The sequence below is a fragment of the Cherax quadricarinatus genome, chromosome 56 (assembly GCF_038502225.1).
Source record: "Cherax quadricarinatus isolate ZL_2023a chromosome 56, ASM3850222v1, whole genome shotgun sequence".
NCBI lineage: Eukaryota > Metazoa > Arthropoda > Malacostraca > Decapoda > Parastacidae > Cherax > Cherax quadricarinatus.
In genome coordinates this window covers 10489947-10515672 of record NC_091347.1, presented here as the reverse complement: position 1 = coordinate 10515672, position 25726 = coordinate 10489947, and the positions used below count along the sequence as shown (strand labels likewise).

The 25726-nt window shown below is 41.3% G+C and overlaps 1 protein-coding gene across 8 annotated transcripts in view; it reads right to left on the bottom strand.

The window, feature by feature from the left end:
• Positions 1–11972, bottom strand: part of Tcs3 (Probable tRNA N6-adenosine threonylcarbamoyltransferase Tcs3) — a 35557-nt gene extending 23585 nt beyond the window's left edge. The window contains exon 1 of one of the 8 annotated variants that reach the window (XM_070097063.1): positions 11854–11972. Coding sequence is in view for 1 of the 8 variants with exons in the window: in XM_070097060.1 (XP_069953161.1) it covers positions 505–530 (26 nt within the window). In the remaining 7 variants the exon portion in view is untranslated. The other 7 variants (XM_070097061.1, XM_070097065.1, XM_070097067.1 and 4 more) reach the window with 7 other exon arrangements.
• Between the last annotated feature and the right edge of the window lie 13754 nt (positions 11973–25726).

Below are 25726 nucleotides of genomic sequence, written 5' to 3'. Positions count from 1 at the left end.
AGTACAATACCTAAAAGATGTGGTGATTATTGAAACATTTAACCTATCAAGACTGAAAGGACTAAGTTAATTATTGGTCAAAAGTGAAGCTTTCAACCAATAAGTCTACTAGAATATAAGCAGGCATGTACTTACAGTAGTGTTGGGAGCTGTGAGTCGAGTGATTTACTGTTTGACCGGAGCCCCACACGTCACCTTTCGGGGGGGGGGGAAGAAGGGAGGGGAAGGGATAGCGGGAGCTAGACTGACCCTACCTTAACAAGCAGCCAGCAAACAAACTATCACTTTCGGGGAGGGGGAAAAAGGGAGGGGGGATAGCGGGAGCTGGACTTACCCTACCTTAACAAGTAGCCGGCAATGAAACTATTGTTACTATATACTCCCTCGCTACTCCTATCTATTGAACTTTTCCCTCACATCCATCAATCTTTTCAAGACTGATGGACTTATCTTGAAAAGATTGATGGATTGACCACATCGACTCAAAGGCTGAGGACTGATTACCTTAAACTCCTCCTGTTCTTCACCATTCTTTGTACGGACTGATGAAGCCACTGTGTGGCAAAACATTTCCTCAATAAAGATACCCAAGAGTTGCACATGTGTCTAATTTATCAACATGTCGGTTCTCTGAACCATTCATCTACAAATCTTATCATATTTACCATACATATTTGTTTATCAGATTCATTTGGCAATGTTTGTCTATTTACCTACAAATATCTAAAAAGATTTGGTAGACCTTGATAAACTCTTTCAAGTATGTTTAAGACTGTCCCACATGCTGAGCATTGTAAATATATAGTACATTATAGTTACAATTGCCTAGCAGTTTGTCACACCCAATTTTTTGTAACTGAGAGCCATGATGTATTTACTGGTAATATTTAGGTTATTATTTTTTTATTCATGGGAAGCTCTTATGAGAGGATAGAGCAAAACAGGATGACTTGGAGGGTGTATTAATCTGGGTTGGAGGGAGGGGGTAAAGGAGGCTTTGTATGTGAGAGACTTGGAGATCCAACAGGCATGCATGAGCGTGTTACACATGAATGAGTGAAGGCAAGTGGATTTCACGACTTGAAGTGCTATTAGAGTGTGAGCAAGGTAACATTTATGAAGGGATTCAGGGGAAACCAGTTAGCTGGGCTTGAGTCCTGGAGCTGGGAAGTACAGTGCTTGCACTCTGAAAGAGGAGTGGGGATATTGCAGTTTGGAAGGGCATCTGAGCAGTGATGTTGGCACCCCTGGAAAGACAGTGATGGAGTGAGTGCCAGTAAAGGCGTTTCCTCTTTATTTTGGATAATCTTTGGTGGGCGATGGCTGGTGTATTAAAAACACAAAAAAGCTCCTATCCCTTAATCCTTTCACTGTCGATCCCATAATATTACAGCTTGCGAACCAGTGTCAGTCCCGTAATTTTACACCAAAATTCTAGCAGCTTCGAATCAGAGAATGGGTCTGAGTGGTCAGTGCATGCAGAATAAGAAAAATACTGCAGCACACAGTGCATAAAGATAAAAAAAATTCAGACCGTGTTTTTGGTTTAAAACACCAACTTTGCTGTGTATTTTCGTATGGTATTTATGGCTATATTCTCATCTTCTTGGTCTCATTTGATAGAATGAAAGACATATTACAGAAATAGAGATGATTTTGAGTAGTTTATTGATTAAAATTACCTTAGAATTGAGCCCAAAGTAGCGGAAATGTTTGATTTTTTGCTGATGTTCAAGAGTGAACGAATTATGTCACGCATCCAATACACATCAACTAGTGGGTCTAATATGCTTTCACAAATGCGCTGATACTATTTATACCACTTTCACAATAATGCAGTAGTCTGCATAACAGTAAATCTATTTTTTGTGTGAATAAAAATTCAAAATGGAAAGTGAGAGTAATACAAGAGGGGCCTTGAGATGTAAGTAATGAACAGAGAAAATGTTATTTTAGTGCTAGAAATGTTTGTATTGTTAATTCTGGACCCTATTTTGAAATTGACCTTACTTGAATTGTGTATGAAATTGGCCAAATTACTAAATTCTGATCACTTTATTGGGTAGCTGAAATCAGTAAATGGGCAGTTTCTTGTACTCATTCGGTAGAACAAATGAGTTCTAGCGAAATTACTATGAGTTTGGTCACCTGGAACAATGGAATTGACCAAAAATAGGGCTCAAAGTGGGTGAAATCGCCAATGCGTATACGTGTATCACTGAGACCGCTAACTTCGCAAGACCATAATTTCATGAGTTTTCCATCAAATTTTGTACTTTAGGTGTCATTACCACCAGAAAAGATTCTCTATCATTTCATAAGAAATTATTTTTTTTTCCTTTTGAAAATTCTTCAACACTGAGAGCAAGTTTGTGAGTAGGGGTCTCGCCAGTGAAAGGGTTAAGGACACACTGGCAAGGGTATGGAAGATATTCATGCTTGATCCAATGAAGGGGAGGATAGTTAAAATTCCTTGGATCAACAACCCTTCACCAGCATCAATCATACAAAGTACTTTAACCTAGCTCAAGCATATAAATTTAATCTTTATGTGACAGTACAACATGAGTTTTGTTCCAGTCACAAGATGGTTGAAATTAAAATATTCAGAAGCAAGTGTAGGTTAGCTCTTGAAACACAGTTTACACCGAGCATGAGAGATGTTGCAACTGACATATAGATGGTTACAGATAATTTACGTTAGATTTTAAATGGATCAGTGAGGTGGGTTGTATTGTGTAGTAGAATTATGGTGATGACAATAACGGCAGGTTAGGTTCAAATTCAAATTCAAATTCAAAGTTTATTCTCTATAAGGATTACAATGCTGAGTTTACAGAATTTGGTTATTGTGTGGTTTACATGCAGTAAAATACTAATTACAGAGGGAGGCCACTAGAACACCTAGCATGGCTAGGCATTTCGGGCAGACTTAGATTAATTCTTAACTTTAAAATATTACAAATTATGAGGTAAGTTGGTATTATGGCTAAGTGACTAAATACTAGTTTGTGAGTTTAGCAATGTGAATGCTTTTGTTTTGGCAGACATCCCCAGAAAGCAGAATGCCATTTTTTCCACTTATAAATGCACATAAATGCCAGATAACAAGTTTACACTAACATATATTAAGTTAGCAATAGAAGTAGGCATTAAAAACAATAAAAAGTATAATACACACACAAGGAAAAATGACTTATACATGGGGTTCGCTACTATCCACGGATTCAGGTATCCACAATAGGTCTTGGAACATATCCCCTGCAGATATGGGGGGACTACTGTACTTTTATTAACATCAATAAAGGAAGAAAGACAAGATAGCATCTGTCTATGCCAATGTAAAAATATAACTATGTAACTAGATAATACGAGGACTCCAATGGAAATAAGTTGCATTACCTGATGTTACTGGGTTATCCGAAGTTAAAACTACAGTAAAAGTTTACAATGCTGTCTAAATAAGAACCTTACTGGTAAACATAGCATACATGCAATAAGTACAAGTGTACTTCTTCTTTCAACAAACCGGCCGTATCCCACCGAAGCAGGCTGGCCCAAAAAGAAAAACGAAAGCTTCTCTTTTGAACTTTAGTAATGTATACAGGAGAAGGAGTTACTAGCCCCTTGCTCCTGGCATGTTAGTCACCTCTTACAACATGCATCTTCTTAGAAACATTTTGGTTTTGAGACCTTGGTGACTTACAAGGTACATATGGATAGGAAGGCATCTAGGCTGCAGTGAGGTTAGGTAGTTGAAAAACCTTGGGTAGCTTTAAAAATAAGTTAGAGAATAAAATTACTCAAGCTTTTTCAACCACCTTACCTCATTGCAACTCAGGTGCCTTCCTCACTACAGTGGACCCTCGGTTATCGGCTGTTCCGGGTATCAGCCAATTCGGTTTTCACCCACTTTTTTGGCTGAAATTCTATTCCAGTTATCGGCCGTATTGGACGTGTCCACCCACACTCTGTGGCATTCATGAGTCAGTCTGGCTGGGAGAGTGAGGAAGCCTCCGCTCATTCATCCAAACATTTCACTATAATCCATTGTTTTTTGTGGTTATTGAGTGCAACTGCGAAATAAGCAACCATGGGCTCAAAGAAAGTTCCTAGTAAAGTTCCTTTGGTAAAGAAAGTGAGAAACACGATGGAATTTAACCCTTTCAGGGTTTCAGCCATACTAGTACGGCTTACGCCCCAGGGTTTTTGACGTACTAGTACGCCTAAATTCTAGCGCCCTCAAATCTAGTGAGAGAAAGCTGGTAGGCCTACATATGAAAGAATGGGTCTATGTGGTCAGTGTGCACAGTATAAAAAAAATCCTGCAGCACACAGTGTGTAATGAGAAAAAAAAAAACTTTGACCGTGTTTTTGGATTAAAACAGCGACTTTGCACTGTATTTTCGTATGGTATTTATTGCTGTATTCTAGTTTTCCTGGTCTCATTTTATAGAATGGAAGACATATTACAGAAATTGAGATGACTTTGACTGGTTTTACAATGAAAAGTACCTTGAAATTGAGCTCAAAGTAGCAGAAATGTTCGATTTTTACCAAAGTTCAAAAGTAAACAAATCATGCCAAGCGTCCAATACACGTCAACTGGTGAGTCTAATATTCTTTCACAAGTGCGCTGATATTATTTATACTATTTCTATACTAATGCAGTAGTCTGCATAACAATAAATCTTCTATTTTTTGTAAGAATAAAAATTCAAAGTGGAAAGCCAAAGAAATATAAGAGGGGCCTGGGGATGTGACTAACAGAGAACTTGTTATTTTAGTGCCAGGAATGTCTTTCTTGTTTATTCTGGACCCTATTTGGAAATTGGCATCTTTTGAAACTTGTGTGAAATTGGCAAAATTGCTAAATTCTGACCACTCTATTGGATAGTCGAAATCGGTAAATGGGTGGTTTCTTGTACTCATTCGATAGAAAAAATGGAGTTCTAGCGAAATAGTTATGATTTTTGTCGACTAGTACACTGGAATTGGCCGAAAATAGGGCTAAAAGTGGGCAAAATCGCCGATGCATAAACATCATCGAGACCGCTAACTTCGCGAGAGCATAATTCCGTAAGTTTTCCATCAAATTTCATACTTTTGGTGTCGTTATGATCAGGAAAAGATTCTCTATCTTTTCATAAGAAAATTTTTTTTTTTTTTTAAATTTGGGGACCCTGAGAACAAGTCTCGGAGAGGGCCTGGGGACCCTGAAAGAGTTAAGAAAGAAGTTGTTGAAAAGTATGAGAGTGGTGTATGGGTGCTAGAGCTTGCCACGATGTATGGGAAATCCAAATCAACAATCACTTCCATCCTGGCAAAGAAAATAGACATCAAGGAAGCTAATGTTGTGAAAGGGAGCTTAGCAGGGAGGCAGGGAGTGTAGCAGGCAGGCAGGGAGTGTAGTAGGGAGGCAGGGTGTAGCAGGGAGTGTAGGAGGAAGGCAGGGAGTGTAGCAGGCAGGCAGGGAGTGTAGCAGGCAGGCAGGGAGTGTAGTAGGGAGGCAGGGTGTAGCAGGGAGTGTAGGAGGAAGGCAGGGAGTGTAGCAGGCAGGCAGGGAGTGTAGTAGGGAGGCAGGGTGTAGCAGGGAGTGTAGGAGGAAGGCAGGGAGTGTAGGAAGGCAGGGAGTGTAAGAAGGCAGGGAGTGTAGCAGGCAGGCAGGGAGTGTAGCAGGGAAACAGGGAGTGTGGAAGGGAGGCAGGGAGTGTAGCATGGAGGGAGGGAGTGTAGCATGGAGGGAGGGAGTGTAGCATGGAGGGAGGGAGTGTAGCAGGGAGTGTAGTAGAGAGGCAGGGTGTAGGAGGCAGTCTAGGAGGAAGGCAGGGAGTGTAGCAGGCATGCAGGGGAAGTGTAGCATGCAGGGGGAGTGTGGCATGGAGGGAGGGAGTGTAGCAGGCAGGCAGGGTGTGTAGTAAGGAGGCAGGGTGTAGCAGGGAGTGTAGGAGGAAGGCAGGGAGTGTAGCATGCAGGGGGAGTGTGGCATGGAGGGAGGGAGTGTAGCAGGCAGGCAGAGAGTGTAGTAAGGAGGCAGGGTGTAGCAGGGAGTGTAGGAGGAAGGCAGGGAGTGTAGCAGGCAGGGAGGGAAGTAACCCCAGAGAGGGCTTTGATACCTGAAGTCCTTATGGAGGGGGATTCCCCTTCCAAACAATAATCAGTCTGCCCTCTCTCCTCCACCCTGTCTTACATAAGCCAACAAGAATCTTCAATAAAGGTATGTAATAGTGATTTCATTTATTTATTTTATTTAGGTCTCATTGTTTTGTGTATGTAAAACCACAATGAATCTTTAAACAATGTATTTTTTTGTTAATATTTTTGGGTGTCTGGAACGGATTAATTGTATTTACATTAATTCTTATGGGAAATATTATTTTGGTTTTAGGCTGACCTGGAATAGATTACAGCCGATAACCGAGGGTCCCCTGTATTTATGTTTTCCTAATAAGCTTAATATCATTATTATGCACCTCATACCAATCCTGTGGGTGGTAGTCAAAAGATTACAGAGGTACATAATGTGTCCTGGGACTGGGTCCCAATGTAATGGTAGTTATGCAAGTTAAAGCAGTAACGAACTACAGTATTTACAAATTTATGATCTGGTTACAATCCAGATTAGTGAGTTGTTAATACAGACAAGAATTCAGTCACAAAAAATTACAGTGTAGTTAATGTGTGTTTATGAATCATTTATACTACTTTAGCAAAGTATTGTGAATTTAAAAAAGTCCCAGTGGTTATGAGTTGTATGTAACAGGCAAAGTCAGGGTGTTTTTCCAAAATGGCTGTTAATATGCCACTGTGGATAAAATACTCTTGACATGTCTTGAACACTACTAAGTGAGTTATCTTGAGCATTCCATCACATACTGATGTACGGTGTGACAATAGTTCGTCTGGCAAAGTTTACATTTAGTGACCAGTAGGTTATTTAGATACAGGTATACATAAGTACAGGTTGACCATCACTAATTTGGCATCATCGGGACCTGTAGGGTGCTGGATTAGTGATTTTGCTGGATTACAGAGTGGTTACATTAGAATACACTTACCCTAATGATAATATTTACGCATCAGTGATTCACCCAATTTACACACTATTTTTGACACATTCCATTGTTCCAGTCTACCAAACTCAGCTATCTCACTAGTATTCCTTCTATACTGGCGATCAAGTGCAAGAAACTGCCCATTTACCTATTTCAATTACCCAATAAAGTTGTCAGAAATTGGTAATTTGGCCAATTTCACACAAATTTCAAGAGATGCCAGTTTCAAAATAGGATCCAGAATAAACAATGCAGACATTCCTGGCACTAAAATAACATTTTCTCTGTTCATTAGTCACCTCTCCAGGCCCCTCTTATATTATGATTGCTTTCCATTTTGAACTTTTGTTCACACAAAAACATAAAGGATTTACTGTTATGTAAACTACTGCATTATTGTAATAAATGTATAAATAATGTTAATCCATTCATGACTGCATATTAGACTGGCCAATTGGACAGGTATTGGATGGTAACGTCCAATACATGTCTGCTATTTTGAGCCCAATTTTAAGGTACTTTCTGGCACGATACCAATCAAAACTATATCAATTTCTGTAATATATCTTCCATTCTATCAAATGAAACCAAAAATAAACGAGAATACAACCATACAAAAATACTAGCTGCAAAGTCGCTGTTTAACACCAAAAACACGGTCGCAGTTTTTTCTCATTGTGCACTTTGTGCTGCAGGCTTTTTTTTTTTTTTTTTTATATAGTGCACACTTACCACACAGACCAGTTCTCTCATATGTATGCCAAAATTTACCAGTCACAGCTTATCTTAGTGAACTGAGCTCATGGTGACTGACAGTGGCTTCAAAGCCACCTTATCTTTTATGGACAATGTATGGTGTATGTGCCTTACACAATGAAAAGTATTTCTTTTATTCATTGGAACCACGGCTAGGGCTTATGTGGCAAGTAGCACCACCAAACAGTAGCAGCAGGTTGGTGTGGTGACCCCAGAAATTTTAAATTATGGTAGTCAAAATTAGTGCCAGATTACTGATGGAACCCAATTACTGATTGCCAGATTAGTGATGGCCGACCTGTACAATTATAATACATAGGAACATATACCTGGAGTATACGTGGAGAGGGGTTTCAGGAGTCAATGCCCCCACAGCCCGATCTGTGAATAGGCTTCATGGTGAATCAGGGCCTGATCAACCAGGCTGTTACTGTTGGCCGCATGCAACCCGACATACGAACCCAGCTGGTCAGGTACTGACTTTAGGTGCCTGTCCGGTGCCTGCTTAAAGACAGCCAGGGGTCTTTTGGTAATCCCCCTTATGTATTCCAGGAGGCAATTGAACAGTCTTGGGCCCCTGACACTTATTATGTTGCCTCTTATTGTGCTAGTGGCACCCCTGCTTTTCATTTGGGGGATGTTGCATCATCTGCCGAGTCTTTTGCTTTCATACGGAGTGATTTTCGTGTGCATGCTTGGTACTAATCCCTCTAGGATTTTCCAAGTGTATATAATCATGTATCTTTCCCACCTGCGTTCTAGGGAGTACAGGTTGAGGAACTTCAAGTGTTCCCAGTAATATGTGTGCTGTGAAGGCTGTACATTTTCTAGGTCAGCAATTTCACCTCCCTTCAAAGGTGCTGTTAGTGTGCAGCAATATTTCAGCCTAGAGAACAAGCAACCTGAAGAGTGTCATCATGGGCGTGGTATCCCTGGTTTTGAAGGTTCTCATTATCCATCCTGTCATTTTTCTAGCAGATGCAATTGATACAATGTTATGGTCCTTGAAGGTGCGATCCTCTGACATGATCACTCACATTTCTTATACATTAGTTTTTCGCTCAATTGTATTTTTGGAATTTGTTTTATACTCCCTTGTAGTTTTAATTTCCTCACGTTTTCCATATTGGAGTAATTGAAATTTCTCATCATTGAACTTCATATTGTTTTCTGCGGCCCATTTAAATATTTGGTTAATGTCCGCCATGAGTCTTGCAGGGTCTTCAATAGAGGACACTGTTGTGCAAATTTGGGTGTCATCTGCAAAGGAAGACATGGCACTGTGGCTTATATCCCTGTCTATGTCAGATATGAGGATGAGGAACAAGATGGGAGCAAGTACTGTGCCTTGTGGAACAGCTTTTCACTGTAGCCGCCTCAGACTTTACTGTGAAAGTCAGGCAAAGTGACTAACTTCTATTGGGGTTAGTTATGTTTAAATCAGCTAACAGCACTTGCATGACCTTTACAGCTTCAGCGCTTACGCTGATTATAATAATAATAATAATATCCGTACATCAGCTAGTGGTGCAGATTCCCAAAAGTACACAAAGCACAGGTACAGTTGGATAATGCTGACATTCAAGAGTATGCCCATCTTGGAAAAGATAAAATACAATATGACTTTGATGGGATTTTTAACCTAGAGTGTTAACCACCCAGGATAATCCAATAAAATCAATGCATCATCAAGGACTGTCTCTCTTATTTCCATTGTGGTCCTTTAATCTTGTTCCCCAGGATACAACCAACAGTGGTCAACTAACATACAGGTACCTACTTTCTGCTAGGTGAACAGGGACATCAGGTGTAAGGTGACAAACACTCAGGTACCTACTTACTGCAAGGGAACAAGGACAGAGGTGTATGATGACTAACACCCAGGTACCAACTTATTGTACAAAAATGGTATACAGTACCGACAAGATGAAATTAAGACACGTGTGCAACATCTGGGTATCTTTATTGTAGACGTTTAGCCATCCAGTGGCTTTATCATAACAAATTCCAGGACATAATTTGAAGACAGTAGAACTATATACAGAAGATGAGGTAATCAGTCCCTCAGCCTCGGAGTTGGTGCGAAGAGCACCATAGTCGTGGAGATTCTGGAGTAGAGGCAAGGAGCCTGGCACTTATATACTAATGTCAGGTGGTAAGAGGATGTGTATTGTATTGTACATATACCATATTTGTACAACTTGTCAGACACTGCAACATCATGGAATCTTGATTCTGAGGACATGTACATAACCACCTTCACAGCTATGACAACTACTACTACAACTAATCCATCTCTTTTGGTAGGACCTACTTCCACTGGGGAATCCCTCCTACCAGTGACTATGCCCTCGTCTGCTACACATCCCCTTTCCACCCGACATTTGGATATATAAGCCCCAGGCTCCTTGCCTCTGCTCCAGAATCTCCAAGACTACAGTGTGCTTCACACCAACTCCAATTCTGTATATGGCTCTACTGTCTGCAAATTATGTCCTGGAATTTGTATTGATAAAGGCACTGGATGGCAAAACGTCTACAATAAGGATACCCATATGTCGCACATGTGTCTTAATTTACCTACTTATTGCAAGGTGAACAGGGACAGCAAGTGTAAGGTGATTAAGACCCAGGTACCTACTTATTGCAAGGTAAACAAGGATAGCAAGTGTAAAAAAGGTGATTAAGACCCAGGAACCTACTTACTGCTAGGTGAACAGGGACAGCAGGTGTAAGGTGGCTAACACCCAGGTATCTGCTTGCTGCTAGGTGAACAGGGACAGCAGGTGTAAGGTGACTAACACCCAAGTACCTACTTACTGCTAGGTGAACAGGGACAGCAGGTGTAAGTTGACTAACACCCAAGTACCTACTTACTGCTAGGTGAACAGGGGCAGCAGGTTTCTTAAGGAAACACATCCTAATATTTCCACCTATAACAATACATACAACTTTATTTCTTTTCTGCAGTATACAAAGTGTAGTTTACATGTAATAAAATAGCACACTGTGTATTGCACAGAGACTAGTGCAAATACTTGCAGGCTAGTTGGATCGCTAGCACACTCAGGGGATCGATCCCCACTACAGCTGGAAAACATAAGGATGTGTTTCCATAAGACAACTGCCGTCCCGCTCACCCATCAGTAAAATGGATACCTGGGTGTTAGTGGACTGGTGTGGGTCGCATCCTGGGACAATACTGACCTAATTTGCACGAAATGTTCAGTATAACAAGCGGCTTTTTATATAGTAGTATGTCACTGATGTCAGCTAGGACTGTATACCTTGTACATGTACTTGTAGTAAATAAAGATTATTATTATTATTATTATTATTATATTATTATTATTATATATCAAGACGATGACGTTCTTTTCGTCTTATCCTCAAACTACTAGTTGAGAGTTCAAAGTTTTACTCTACCTACTCTTTAATAACACATTCCCTTGTTACTTCATTATTTTTGAGTTCACAATAAAATGTTCGTTGTCAAGTTGTTAGGTAACAACCTGTGAATTTCAGGACTTATATGTCCTAAAATACACAGTCTGCTAGTGACTTATTTTTTGAAGCCACGATTGACTTCACTGCTCATCATTTTCTTTAATAAATATCCTGAACAGTACATAAATATCTTTATCCACAAAATATCCTCGTGTGTGTGTATATCCAAGTGTGTGTATCAGAGTTAAAAAACCTTACATGTTATTATTGTTGTTGTTGATGGGGTTAATAAAGGCCACTGAAGCCTATGTGTTATTGATAAATTAAGACACGTGCAACACTTCGGTATCTTTGTTTAGGAATGCACCTCGTTTCTTTCATCTAAGACTGACAGTTACTGGCCTTAGACCTAGATCCTTATAATGTGCCTTTTACACTTCTAGAACTAGAGTCCACACTTTCCGCTTGCCGATCATCGGCAGCTGGGCCTAAAGGCATTCATATTCAGCATTTGCATCCGGTCAGCCTTTACGTCTTATCAATCTAATTTGGTCGCAAGTTCTTCCCCACCTGTGGAAATCTACCATAGTTCTACCTTTTCGTAAACCAGGTACTTCAGGACATGATGCCACCCACTATCGGCCCAGTGCAGTTTGCAGGGTGATGGAACGTATGGTAAATAGACGTTTGTTGTGGTATGGCTTTCGTAAGGGCTGCTCTACTATTGACTTCTTACTCCTTTTAGATACCTATGTCCATAATGCTTTTTTAAGTAAGTTTATTCAGATATACACAAATACAGTTACATAGATTTTCATACATAGCAGCATATGTGTAGAGAACCTAGGATAACCCAAAAAAGTCAGACAGTGACTTATTTCCATTGGGGTCCTTTTACCTTATTATTATAATATAAAGGTTATAATATTTTCTTATTATTTTCTAATGAAGATAACATCCTATTATCACACTAAAAAGACTATCTACTTCACGAGGGTCATTAAGACTATCTACAATACGAAGGTCATTACTAGGAATAAGGTAAAATTACACGTGTGTTTGCTAAATATAAAAAATCATTCCCCTCCCTTTCTGTAGCTACATTTGTCAGATACCTTCTGGCACTCTTCTTGAACTGGTTCATGCTATGACTGGCTTTGACATGTGCAGGCACTCTGTTCCATTCCTTTATTGCTGTACAATAAAAGGTGTTTGAAGCCTGGCCACTGACTGTGGGTACTACAAAGTTGTGCTATCTCCCCCTAGTACTATGATTGCTTTGGTTCCGAACCTTGACAAAATTGGCAGCAAGATATTCTGGACACTTTTTGTGAGCAGTTTTATAAACATGATTTAGCTTCAGTTGTTTTACTCTGTCTTCAACATTCAGCATATCCAACTGCTGTAATTCATTCTGGCCTACATGCTCTCTTGGTCCCAGGTCCAGGATAAATCTTACAATTTTGTTCTGGGTGATTTGCAATCTATCTTTCAGTTTTTTTTTTTTTTTGTCAAGGCAGAGTACCATGAAGAGCAAGCGTAATCCATATGACACTGTATAAGGGCTAGACATAGGGTAGTGCGAGCCTCAGTAGGTAGACACTGCTTGTCTATAGAGGAACTTCAGTCTGGCATTCGCTTTCTTGACTACACTGTTCCCTATCAATTCTCCTGACATGCATGGGTCAGAAGGGATTCCCAGATATTTTATTGATGAAACCAAAGTGATGGGCTCCCCATCACACTGGACATTAAAATTATTTACCCTTCTCAGTTTATGTTTCGTGCCAAAGAGAATATCTTCATTTTTCCCGAGGTGTCCCCTCAAGGAAGGTTCCTTGATGTTGGTGAGGGGCTCTTGATTTAGGGAATTGGATCTGTGCTCCAGTTCCCCGAATTAAGCCTGAATGCCTTCCACATCCCCCCCCCAGGCGCTGTATAATCCTCCGGGTTTAGCGCTTCCCCCTTGATTATAATAATAATAATCCCGAGGTGTAATGATAGTTTGTTGTCTACTAACCATTTGCTGCAGAACTCCAGTTCCAGTGTTAATACATTAGCTGTATCTTGTGGGTCTTTACCTGACACTAACAGAGCACTGTCATCTGCATACAGTAGGAGTTTGCACTTGACACTGATAGGCATGTCGTTACCATAGCATAAAAATAATAAGGGACCCAGAATACCACCTTGGGGAACTCCACATGCTATCGGCAGGGGTTCTGATTCCGTTTTGTTAATTTTGACAATTTGTCTCCCGTTGCTAAGGTAGGACTTAAACCAGTCTACAGAACCTGTACCGATAGCTTGAAGTTTCTTACATAATATATTGTGGTTGACAGTACTGTAGTGATACTGGTCCTGTGGGGAGCAGCAGCAGGATAATACTGCACCACCTCTCGTGGCCCTTAACAACAACAACAGTTTGGTGTGTGTCATGGGCCCCAACACATGGTGTGTGATTCTCTCCTACTATATCCATTTATCAGTGATGCAGATTACATGGTGAGTTTAAATATGTGGCCTGTAGTTATAACTTTTCTCTTGACATATGCAAGACATCACCATCCCTGTAGAAGCCGTTATTAGATGTACTAGTCATTATATTTTGTTGTTGCAGAAGTACTATGAAGATTCTATGTTCAATAAAGCCTAGAGATAAGGCCTGTGTTTCTATCACAACAAGTACTGAAGGCCTTTTGCAGGTCTAAGGTTACCATATCTATGAAGTTCCCCACTGACATTTCAGTTCTTAGGTAATCCGTCAGATTAATTAGGGAGGTGTCGGTTAATTAGGGAGGTGCCCAGGTAGTCGGGAATTATACGCAGGAAGGAATACATATAAATGACCTCATAGGGGACAGGAGCCGTAGTGGGGAAACAAGTGTAGTCAAAGATAAGATAAAACCAATATTGCAAACTAGAAATACCACAGGAAATAGCAAACAAGAGGACTCCACTAGGATTTTTTTTTTTATTATTATCACACCGGCCGATTCCCACCAAGGCAGGGTGGCCCGAAAAAGAAAAACTTTCACCATCATTCACTCCATCACTGTCTTGCCAGAAGGGTGCTTTACACTACAGTTTTTAAACTGCAACATTAACACCCCTCCTTCAGAGTGCAGGCACTGTACTTCCCATCTCCAGGACTCAAGTCCGGCCTGCTGGTTTCCCTGAATCCCTTCATAAATGTTACTTTGCTCACACTCCAACAGCACGTCAAGTATTAAAAACCATTTGTCTCCATTCACTCCTATCAAACACGCTCACGCATGCCTGCTGGAAGTCCAAGCCCCTCGCACACAAAACCTCCTTTACCCCCTCCCTCCAACCCTTCCTAGGCCGACCCCTACCCCGCCTTCCTTCCACTACAGACTGATACACTCTTGAAGTCATTCTGTTTCGCTCCATTCTCTCTACATGTCCGAACCACCTCAACAACCCTTCCTCAGCCCTCTGGACAACAGTTTTGGTAATCCCGCACCTCCTCCTAACTTCCAAACTACGAATTCTCTGCATTATATTCACACCACACATTGCCCTCAGACATGACATCTCCACTGCCTCCAGCCTTCTCCTCGCTGCAACATTCATCACCCACGCTTCACACCCATATAAGAGCGTTGGTAAAACTATACTCTCATACATTCCCCTCTTTGCCTCCAAGGACAAAGTTCTTTGTCTCCACAGACTCCTAAGTGCACCACTCACTCTTTTTCCCTCATCGATTCTATGATTCACCTCATCTTTCATAGACCCATCTGCTGACACGTCCACTCCCAAATATCTGAATACGTTCACCTCCTCCATACTCTCTCCCTCCAATCTGATATTCAATCTTTCATCACCTAATCTTTTTGTTATCCTCATAACCTTACTCTTTCCTGTATTCACCTTTAATTTTCTTCTTTTGCACACCCTACCAAATTCATCCACCAATCTCTGCAACTTCTCTTCAGAATCTCCCAAGAGCACAGTGTCATCAGCAAAGAGCAGCTGTGACAACTCCCACTTTGTGTGTGATTCTTTATCTTTTAACTCCACGCCTCTTGCCAAGACCCTCGCATTTACTTCTCTTACAACCCCATCTATAAATATATTAAACAACCACGGTGACATCACACATCCTTGTCTAAGGCCTACTTTTACTGGGAAAAAATTTCCCTCTTTCCTACATACTCTAACTTGAGCCTCACTATCCTCGTAAAAACTCTTCACTGCTTTCAGTAACCTACCTCCTACACCATACACTTGCAACATCTGCCACATTGCCCCCCTATCCACCCTGTCATACGCCTTTTCCAAATCCATAAATGCCACAAAGACCTCTTTAGCCTTATCTAAATACTGTTCACTTATATGTTTCACTGTAAACACCTGGTCCACACACCCCCTACCTTTCCTAAAGCCTCCTTGTTCATCTGCTATCCTATTCTCCGTCTTACTCTTAATTCTTTCAATTATAACTCTACCATACACTTTACCAGGTACACTCAACAGACTTATCCCCCTATAATTTTTGCACTCTCTTTTATCCCCTTTGCCTTTATACAAAGGAACTATGCATGCTCTCTGCCAATCCCTAGGTACCTTACCTTCTTCCATACATTTATTAAATAATTGCACCAACCACTCCAAAACTATATCCCCACCTGCTTTTAACATTTCTATCTTTATCCCATCAATCCCGGCTGCCTTACCCCCTTTCATTTTACCTACTGCCTCACGAACTTCCCCCACACTCACAACTGGCTCTTCCTCACTCCTACAAGATGTTATTCCTCCTTGCCCTATACACGAAATCACAGCTTCCCTATCTTCATCAACATTTAACAATTCCTCAAAATATTCCTTCCATCTTCCCAATACCTCTAACTCTCCATTTAATAACTCTCCTCTCCTATTTTTAACTGACAAATCCATTTGTTCTCTAGGCTTTCTTAACTTGTTAATCTCACTCCAAAACTTTTTCTTATTTTCAACAAAATTTGTTGATAACATCTCACCCACTCTCTCATTTGCTCTCTTTTTACATTGCTTCACCACTCTCTTAACTTCTCTCTTTTTCTCCATATACTCTTCCCTCCTTGCATCACTTTTACTTTGTAAAAACTTCTCATATGCTAACTTTTTCTCCCTTACTACTCTCTTTACATCATCATTCCACCAATCGCTCCTCTTCCCTCCTGCACCCACTTTCCTGTAACCACAAACTTCTGCTGAACACTCTAACACTACATTTTTAAACCTACCCCATACCTCTTCGACCCCATTGCCTATGCTCTCATTAGCCCATCTATCCTCCAATAGCTGTTTATATCTTACCCTAACTGCCTCCTCTTTTAGTTTATAAACCTTCACCTCTCTCTTCCCTGATGCTTCTATTCTCCTTGTATCCCATCTACCTTTTACTCTCAGTGTAGCTACAACTAGAAAGTGATCTGATATATCTGTGGCCCCTCTATAAACATGTACATCCTGAAGTCTACTCAACAGTCTTTTATCTACCAATGCATAATCCAACAAACTACTGTCATTTCGCCCTACATCATATCGTGTATACTTATTTATCCTCTTTTTCTTAAAATATGTATTACCTATAACTAAACCCCTTTCTATACAAAGTTCAATCAAAGGGCTCCCATTATCATTTACACCTGGCACCCCAAACTTACCTACCACACCCTCTCTAAAAGTTTCTCCTACTTTAGCATTCAAGTCCCCTACCACAATTACTCTCTCACTTGGTTCAAAGGCTCCTATACATTCACTTAACATCTCCCAAAATCTCTCTCTCTCCTCTGCATTCCTCTCTTCTCCAGGTGCATACACGCTTATTATGACCCACTTCTCGCATCCAACCTTTACTTTAATCCACATAATTCTTGAATTTACACATTCATATTCTCTTTTCTCCTTCCATAACTGATCATTTAACATTACTGCTACCCCTTCCTTTGCTCTAACTCTCTCAGATACTCCAGATTTAATCCCATTTATTTCCCCCCACTGAAACTCTCCTACCCCCTTCAGCTTTGTTTCGCTTAGGGCCAGGACATCCAACTTCTTTTCATTCATAACATCAGCAATCATCTGTTTCTTGTCATCCGCACTACATCCACGCACATTTAAGCAACCCAGTTTTATAAAGTTTTTCTTCTTCTCTTTTTTAGTAATTGTATACAGGAGAAGGGGTTACTAGCCCATTGCTCCCGGCATTTTAGTCGCCTCATACGACACGCATGGCTTACGGAGGAAAGATTCTTTTCCACTTCCCCATGGATATATTACCAAAAACAACTGGTGGGAGCTCCATTGTTGGTGCTAGGGAGGATAGGAATAAGACAGGGAAACATGCACCAACAGGGAATACAGTCACAGAAACCCAAGGCAAACGGAAACCAAGCCTGTGCACATAATATGCACTTGGTATCTGCAGACATGGGAAATCTGGAAAAACAGACGGGACGTGCAACTATGACCACCCTAGAAAATGCCATGCCCATATGACAACAGGAAAATGCAAACTCCCTTCCTGTAAGCTTTTTCACCCTGAAATGAGTACCTCTTCAGTACAGGAAAGACTGTGCTATAACTTAAATTGCCAGGCACACCATCTAAAGGGGACAAAGAGATACAAAACATCCAGGCCATGGGAAAACCTGGGTAGCCACAGCCACTCAAGAGGGAGAGGTTTTTTAGTGCCAGGAAGGAAAAAAAAACTGGCAGGAAATGGCAGAAATCGTACACCAAATCCAGTCATTCCTGGAGTGGAACCAGAGTCGATGGCCTCCACTACAAACCAACAGATACAGATACTAATGCCGGAAAAAAAATCCCCCCCCCCAGTACCAACAATACCACCAGTCCGATGACATTCTTCTTTGCAAATATACAGGGTCTAAAGCCAGCAACAAACAACAAAATACCTTTCATCCGTGGACTGCTTGCAGAGGCAAAGGCAATGTTCGCGGCTTTCACTGAGACCCACATAAAGGATCACTTGGACAACGAAATATGGATGTGACAGAGTGAACAGGCAAAAGGGGGGGGGTTGGCCTGTACATTGCAGAGTCACTTGTTTGCACAGAACTGCTTAATGCCTCAAATGATGTAGTGGAAGTTTTAGCAGTAAAGGTCGAGAACCAAAACCTAGTCATTGTGGTAGTCTACAAGCCTCCGGATGCAACATCCCAGAAATTCCAGGAACAGCTGTTAAAAATTGACCACTGTCTTGAAAATCTTCCAGTTCCTGCACCCAACATCTTGCTCCTGGGGGATTTCAACTTAAGGCACCTAAAATGGAGGAATATAGCAAATAATATTGTTGCAGTAATAACACCAGGAGGCAACTCTGATGAAAACTCACACTCACACGAGCTTTTAAATCTCTGCACAAAATTCAATTTAAACCAGCAAATAATAGAGCCTACTAGACTGGAGAATACACTAGACCTCATCTTCACTAACAATGATGATCTGATAAGAAATGTCACCATATCAAAAACAATATACTCAGATCACAACATAATTGAGGTTCAGACATGTATGCGTGGAGCCCCAGACCGACATAATGAGACTAGTCACGTGTCCCTTCCTCGACTTTCCTATTCACCGGTATCCCTTAACTCGTCGCCATTATCTACATATGGGATAAGGGCGAGTTTAGCTGATCCAGGCTAAACAGTGCTCCAAGCCAGCCTTTGTGAACGTTCTACAGTGTTCCGGCCGTACCTTCGGTGTTGTGAGAACTAGTTCTTATGTAGTGAAAATTTGTCTGTCATTCCAAGACACGTGTGCTAGATGTGTTAAATGCTGCGGGTTTGGAGTAATTAACAAGTAGTACAGTGTTGGTAACTCTCGAGACGACTGTGGGCCCACTGAATGACCTTGAAAATCGCACTGCGACCCGCAGGTCACTACACCCATATTGCCTGTGTCTAGCGAAGTGAATATCCCTTCCTTGTCCCTTCTATTCACCGTTATCCTTTAGCCCATCGCCAGTGTGAAACTCCTGTCAGCTATGAGTATAGCTGATGGTGTTGACATAGATGATGGTGAAGGCAGATTTGAAACATATTTTAGTAAACAGGCTCGGAAAAAAGAACGAGGCTTCCAGAGAAAGCTTGCTGAAAGCAATACAGTGGGCGCACACCCTCCCAAAGCTGTCAGGTTAGATTTCCCTAACCAAGCCAGGTATAGATACTCAAAAATTAGGGACAAAGGAATTAATGTACAATTGCTATGGATCCCATCACACATTGGATTACTCCTTCATGATAAAGTTGATATGTTAGCCAAGAAGAGTATCGAGAAGGAGAATGTAGAATATAACTTTGGTATAACTGTGTCTAGCATTAGGAATAATATTAGGAGAGAAGTAAATAATGAAAATGATTGTTATAGGAATGCAGTTAGAAGCCTGAGTAGATCTATAACCCACTATGATAACATGAACGTAGATAAGTATGTTTATGGAGCAACTTGCAATGTGAACAGACTGACTGATGTTGTAGTGGCCAGGCTTAGGCTTGGTTACAAGTACTTCTGGCAGTTTGGGAGACACACAGATGATGATCAAACTAAATGTAAATTATGTGATCAGGCATATGGTCACTCTCTTGAACACTATGTGCTTAATTGTCCACTTATTGAGGAATACAGAGACAGACAGTATAATAACCTATGTGACATGTCAAGATATCTTATTAATGAAAATAAGATACCAGATATACTAAGCAAATTTCCTAAATTTGCTTGTAACAGATAAGTGAACTATAGATATGTAAATATAAATCCATATGTATTCCTGTTAACCCTTTGGGGCCTAGTTCCTAGGCCTTTTGTGTATCCATATGCTCTTGCGCTACCGTCCACAGGATAGATATGGGGTGCACAATAAACTAGCCACTTCGGTGGCAAAATCTAAATCTAATCCTAACAACACTGATCAAGAGACCAAGTTTAACTGGTTTTTCGAAGCTAGTGTAAACAATCATGAGAAAACGATCAAGTTTGTCCGCGATGAGGATAACTACGTCTTTGTGCCTAATGATTCAGCATTTATAGACAAACTTCTCACTTTCGAATATGCCAACATCAAACTCCGAGCTGCCCCACCAAGGGCACCTAAAGTGCTTATTGTCATCTACAACGTCAACAAGCACTTGAATCCTCAATATCTGGCGTCAGAGCAAGTTGCAAGCCCTCATCGACTTTCCAACGGTCTGATATTAGCTGAGTGGACTGGCCAGGGGACTCTGCCACGCTATATTCACTCCCGCGCAGCCCTCAACAGACGCTATTACATTGCATTGTACAGACCTCCTCAACGTCGATGTTATAAGTGTCAACGCTGGGGCCACATTGCCAGGAAATGCCCATCTAAGTCACACTGGTGTGCAGTGTGTACCAATGCTCATCCTTCTGAACGGTGTTATGATATGATCAAACAGCAACAGACTGTTGCTAAACAATGTATCAATTGTAAGACCTCAGGAGTCACAGCAGCTCATACTGACTGCAGTGTGAGGGCTGATCGCATCACAGCCAACTGCACTTCACCCTGTACCCCTCATAATGGCCCCCCAGGACTACCAAGTACCTCGGGTATGAATACTGGCTCATGCCTGCCCTCAGACAATGGGGTTGAGCACCTCACCTGGGGAGCACGTCAACAGACCTCCATCACGTCGGCTGTCAATACCAGCCTAGCTGAGTCAGCTGACAGTCAGCCAACGAGCTCAGCTGACCGGGACTTCACGTCTCCAGATGTTCCAAGTCTTGCTCCTGTGGTATACAATCTGATGTCGTGCATAAAAGTACTGGAAACACAACAATTTCTCCTGAAACAACAACTTGAACAACACAAGGAAAGATGTGTAGAGTGTACCAATAACAAGATTGTCACAATTTGTGAAAGCAAGTATAAGGCTGCTGAACAAGGTGGTGGTGGTGTTCTTAATTACAGTAATGACGGATATAATACTTGTGTTGATAACTATAGTGAGCATCACAATAAAGGCAATGGTGTCTACGATGTTAGTAATAGTGATGACCGTAATATAAGTGGTGGTGAAGAGTGTGATGGGAGCGGGGGTGTCTATAATGTTAGTAATAGTGATGAGCGTGACACAAGTGGTGGTGAAGAGTGTGATGAGAGCGGGGGTGTCTATAATGTTAGTAATAGTGATGAGCGTGGTGGTGCAGAGTGTGATGAGGTTAACCACATAGACATTAATGTTGAATACAATACTGTTGATAAATGTAATGAACACAATGTTGGTAGTGGCGTTGGTGATGACAGCTGTAGTGTTGCGTGTAATGTTAGTGGAGGAGGGAATGTGAGTGGTGGTGTCACCTATCATACATTCACACATAAACAGCGTCATGCTCTGAGTATACGAAGACTCCCACGAGGCCTTACAACTGGAAGTGCACTTACAAAACTCATGGACAATGGTAGCACTGTTGACATTGATAAGGTCTGCTTTTTATTTGAACAATTTTTTCATTATGCTGAGAAACTCAAGATGATCCCAGGACTACTATAATGGATCAAAACTCGTATAAACTTTCTATATTAAGCTGGAATATTGCATCACTTAGAAAAAGACTTCCTGACCTTCATCATAAAGTAACCACCGAACCCATTGATGTTGTGTGTCTACAAGAGTGCAGAGTCCCTGAAAAATCCCAACCCCCTAAATTACCATCATTTGTTGCATATAACCTCAAATCTACTAACTCTTGTGTTCTATATATTAAAAAAATCACTTCCCCATCAACTTCTTGCACATAAGAAAACAGAGGGGCTACAATATCACGGTGTTAGGATTTATATAGGGAACTCTGCTCTCAACATATTTAACTTGTACGCTCCTGCTGATAAGTTTAATTACTTGGAGCTCCCAACTTGTGCTCATTCTGAGCCTACTCTTATTATTGGCGATTACAATGCAAGACACAAAAGCATTGGAAACTCACAGTTTGGTAATCGTAATGGCAATCAACTGTTGTCACTCTTAAACAGTCATGATAATATCCAAATTGTAGGTGACCTTGAACCCACACATATCTATGGAGGCGTCCTTGATCTGTGCCTGGGCTTCAACATTACTTCTGCCAGCTGTGAGTCTTCCATTGTAACAGATATAGCGTCTGATCATTTCCCTAGGCTAACCTCACTAGATATTGGTAATACTATCCTTCCTGGTGGGATATTCAAACGGAAACGTTTTAATGTTCCCACTGATCAGCATGATGACTTTGTTGCACATGTGACTGACTGGTATAATTCCTATGAGTGTTCCTCTGTAGAGACCTTTAACAATGACCTTGTGAGCAGTATTCAGAACTACTTAGAGCCGCCACTGAAACCTCTTGGTACTCTAAACCCAACAAACTTCCATAATAATCATACCTCCTTCAAAAACCATACTTATTACAATGATTCTAAACTTCGTACACTGAAACGTACTGCTCGCAGACTAGGCCTAGCCTATAGAAAACATCGTACCCCTGGAATGCTGAGGCTCTTCCAAACTGCCCTTGCTGCTGCCAGAGAGCGTATGACAGAGCTGCGGCAAACAGACTGGGAAAAATTTGTCAACGGTCTTAATGCTCACACCCCACTTAGCCGGGCATGGAGGGACATAAATAGAATTAAGGGTAACAGAACTGGGCTGATCGCGCACCCTCATCCCTTGCATAGGGCGAATGAGTTAGTCAGTGCTTGGGCTGCTACATCTAGCTATGACAATCTTCCCAGTACCACACAGGCAAAATTAAATGACAAATATGATGCAAGGGAGAGACTTGTTTGCTTTATGCTCGGCAAGGCAGATGACTGCAACATTCCTTTCACTAATTATGAACTTGATGCAGCACTAACTAAGGGCAACTCCACGTCGCCTGGTGAGGATGGTATTACTTACAACATACTCAGATTGCTGTGTCGAGTACCAGGTAATCCATTACTTGAATTATATAACATGAGCTATGTAACTGGGGAGCTCCCTCAATCTTGGACCAACAGCCTCATCATTCCAATTCCTAAGCCCAATCAACAAAATGCATTTCGCCCAATATCTCTTACTAGCTGCTTGTGTAAAACATTTGAGAGAATGATTCTTAATCGTCTCATGTACAGAATCAAACAATTTTTGTCTCCCCGGTTACATGGTTTCATGCATGGAAGGAGCGTGCATCATTGCATAGCCACCTTTCTCACCCTGCACACTGACAGCTCATACACTACCTTCCTTGACCTTAAATCCGCTTTCGATGTAGCCAACCGACATGTAATCATTAGTGAACTTGCCAGAATGGATGTTGGAGGATGGCTTCTCCGCTGGATTAAAGGTTACCTGTCCAACAGAAAATCGTCTGTGTTGTTCCAGGGACATAGAAGTGTAACTAAAGACTTTGAATTAGGAACCCCACAGGGAGGTGTGCTCAGTCCCACACTGTTCAATATTCTAATTAATGCATTACTTAATGCTATGCCTAGTCAGCCCCATCATTATGTGATTAGTTTTGCTGATGACATAATGATTCACACCACCGGATTCTCCAACACCCAAAACATTCTTAATCATGTACTAGCCTCGTGTCAGGACCTGGGGTTGATAATCTCTACTGATAAAACAAAGATACTCAATAGGCGTCCTCCTCGACAGAGAGGCACAGTTCGTCAGATCCAATTGCATGATGGGTCTCTTCTAGAATATGTAAGCAGATACAGGTATCTAGGCTTTGAGGTTCCACTACTTGGACCTGTTGTAACAAGACTTTGTCGCCAATACAAAGAAAGACTAAGAGCACTTAGAGTTGTGGCAGGGCTTCACCCCAGGTATGGTGCTAATGTTAAAATTGTGAAAATGATGTATCTTGCTTATATTAGATCATTGGTTGATTATGCTGCGCCACTACTTGCTCTTGTGTCTGACTGGAAGCTTGGAGGGCTGGAAAAACTGCAGAACGAAGCAATGAGGATCATTTTAGGATGCCCTCGTACTGCCAAAATTTTAAATATGCAAAAAGAACTTGATATTCCAAGCATCAGAGATCGTGTTACTGAAAGAAATATCCTAATTGGGGTTAATATGCTCAGGCAAGCTCATTCAAACCCCTGCACAGAAGCCCTCCAAACTTTCCTCAGCACTGGTGAACACTCCTCTAGATGGATCGAAAAAACTGGAACCGACCTCCGCATGAATCAGATACATGATCTATGTCAAGTAAGGCAACAGCGGCACTTCTCCGCTCCATGGAATATTACCCTATTCCAAACTACCATTCCTCCATTTCCCCCCAAGCTACTTCTTAAATCACAACCAAAACTTCGCCTTGAAGCCAAACATGAGGCCTTAAGCTGTATTGATAACTTAGTCACACAGCACACACTCTCGCAAATTATTTACGCTGATGGTTCTGTTCACCAATCCACTGGTGCAGCTGGTAGTGCTGCTGTTGTCGTACAGAGTGATGGCTCTCTTAAAGAAATTGGAGCACGCATCAATAATTGGGCCTCTACCCTTCAGACAGAACTGTTTGCCATACTCCTTGCATTGAAATGCATCTATGTATCAAAGATTGACAGTTTAATTGTAACTGATTCTCTGTCATCCATAAATGCTCTCAACTCATTAAGCATAAATTGTGGCATGCTTGTGTCAGAAGCCAGACACAGGTATGGTAGGATTGTGGACAGTGGAGTCAGAGTGCACATGCTGTGGATTCCATCTCACATTGGTCTTCAGATGCATGATAGAACTGATAAATTGGCTAAGCTGTATGCTTTCAAAGAGGGAGTAGAATACAATCTTGGCTTGTCAGGTAGTAGTTTGAGAACAATAATATGAGAAGAACTTCAACTTAAGGCTCAGGGAGATTGACACCAGTGAGTCCATCTATCATCATTCTATCATGCAGGAGGAGCCACAGTGGTATATTACAGACCATTCTGGAGAAATACCCTGACTTTGCTAGCTGTAAATAAAGCATTACCACATGTGTGTACTCACCTATTTGTGGTTGCAGGGGTCGAGTCTTAGCTCCTGGCCCCGCCTCTTCACCGGTTGCTACTGGGCCCTCTCTCTTCCCGCTCCATGAGCTTTATCAAACCTCGTCTTAAAACTGTGTATGGTTCCTGCCTCCACTACGTCATTTTCTAGGCTATTCCACTGCCTTACAACTCTATGACTGAAGAAATACTTCCTAATATCTCTCTGACTCATTTGTGTCTTCAACTTCCAATTGTGGCCTCTTGTTTCTGTGTCCCCTCCCTGGAACATCCTGTCTTTGTCCACCTTGTCTATTCCACGCAGTATTTTATATGTCGTTATCATGTCTCCCCTGACCCTCCTGTCCTCCAGTGTCGTCAGGCCGATTTCCCTTAATCTTTCTTCATAGGACATTCCCCTTAGCTCTGGAACTAACCTTGTCGCAAACCTTTCTACTTT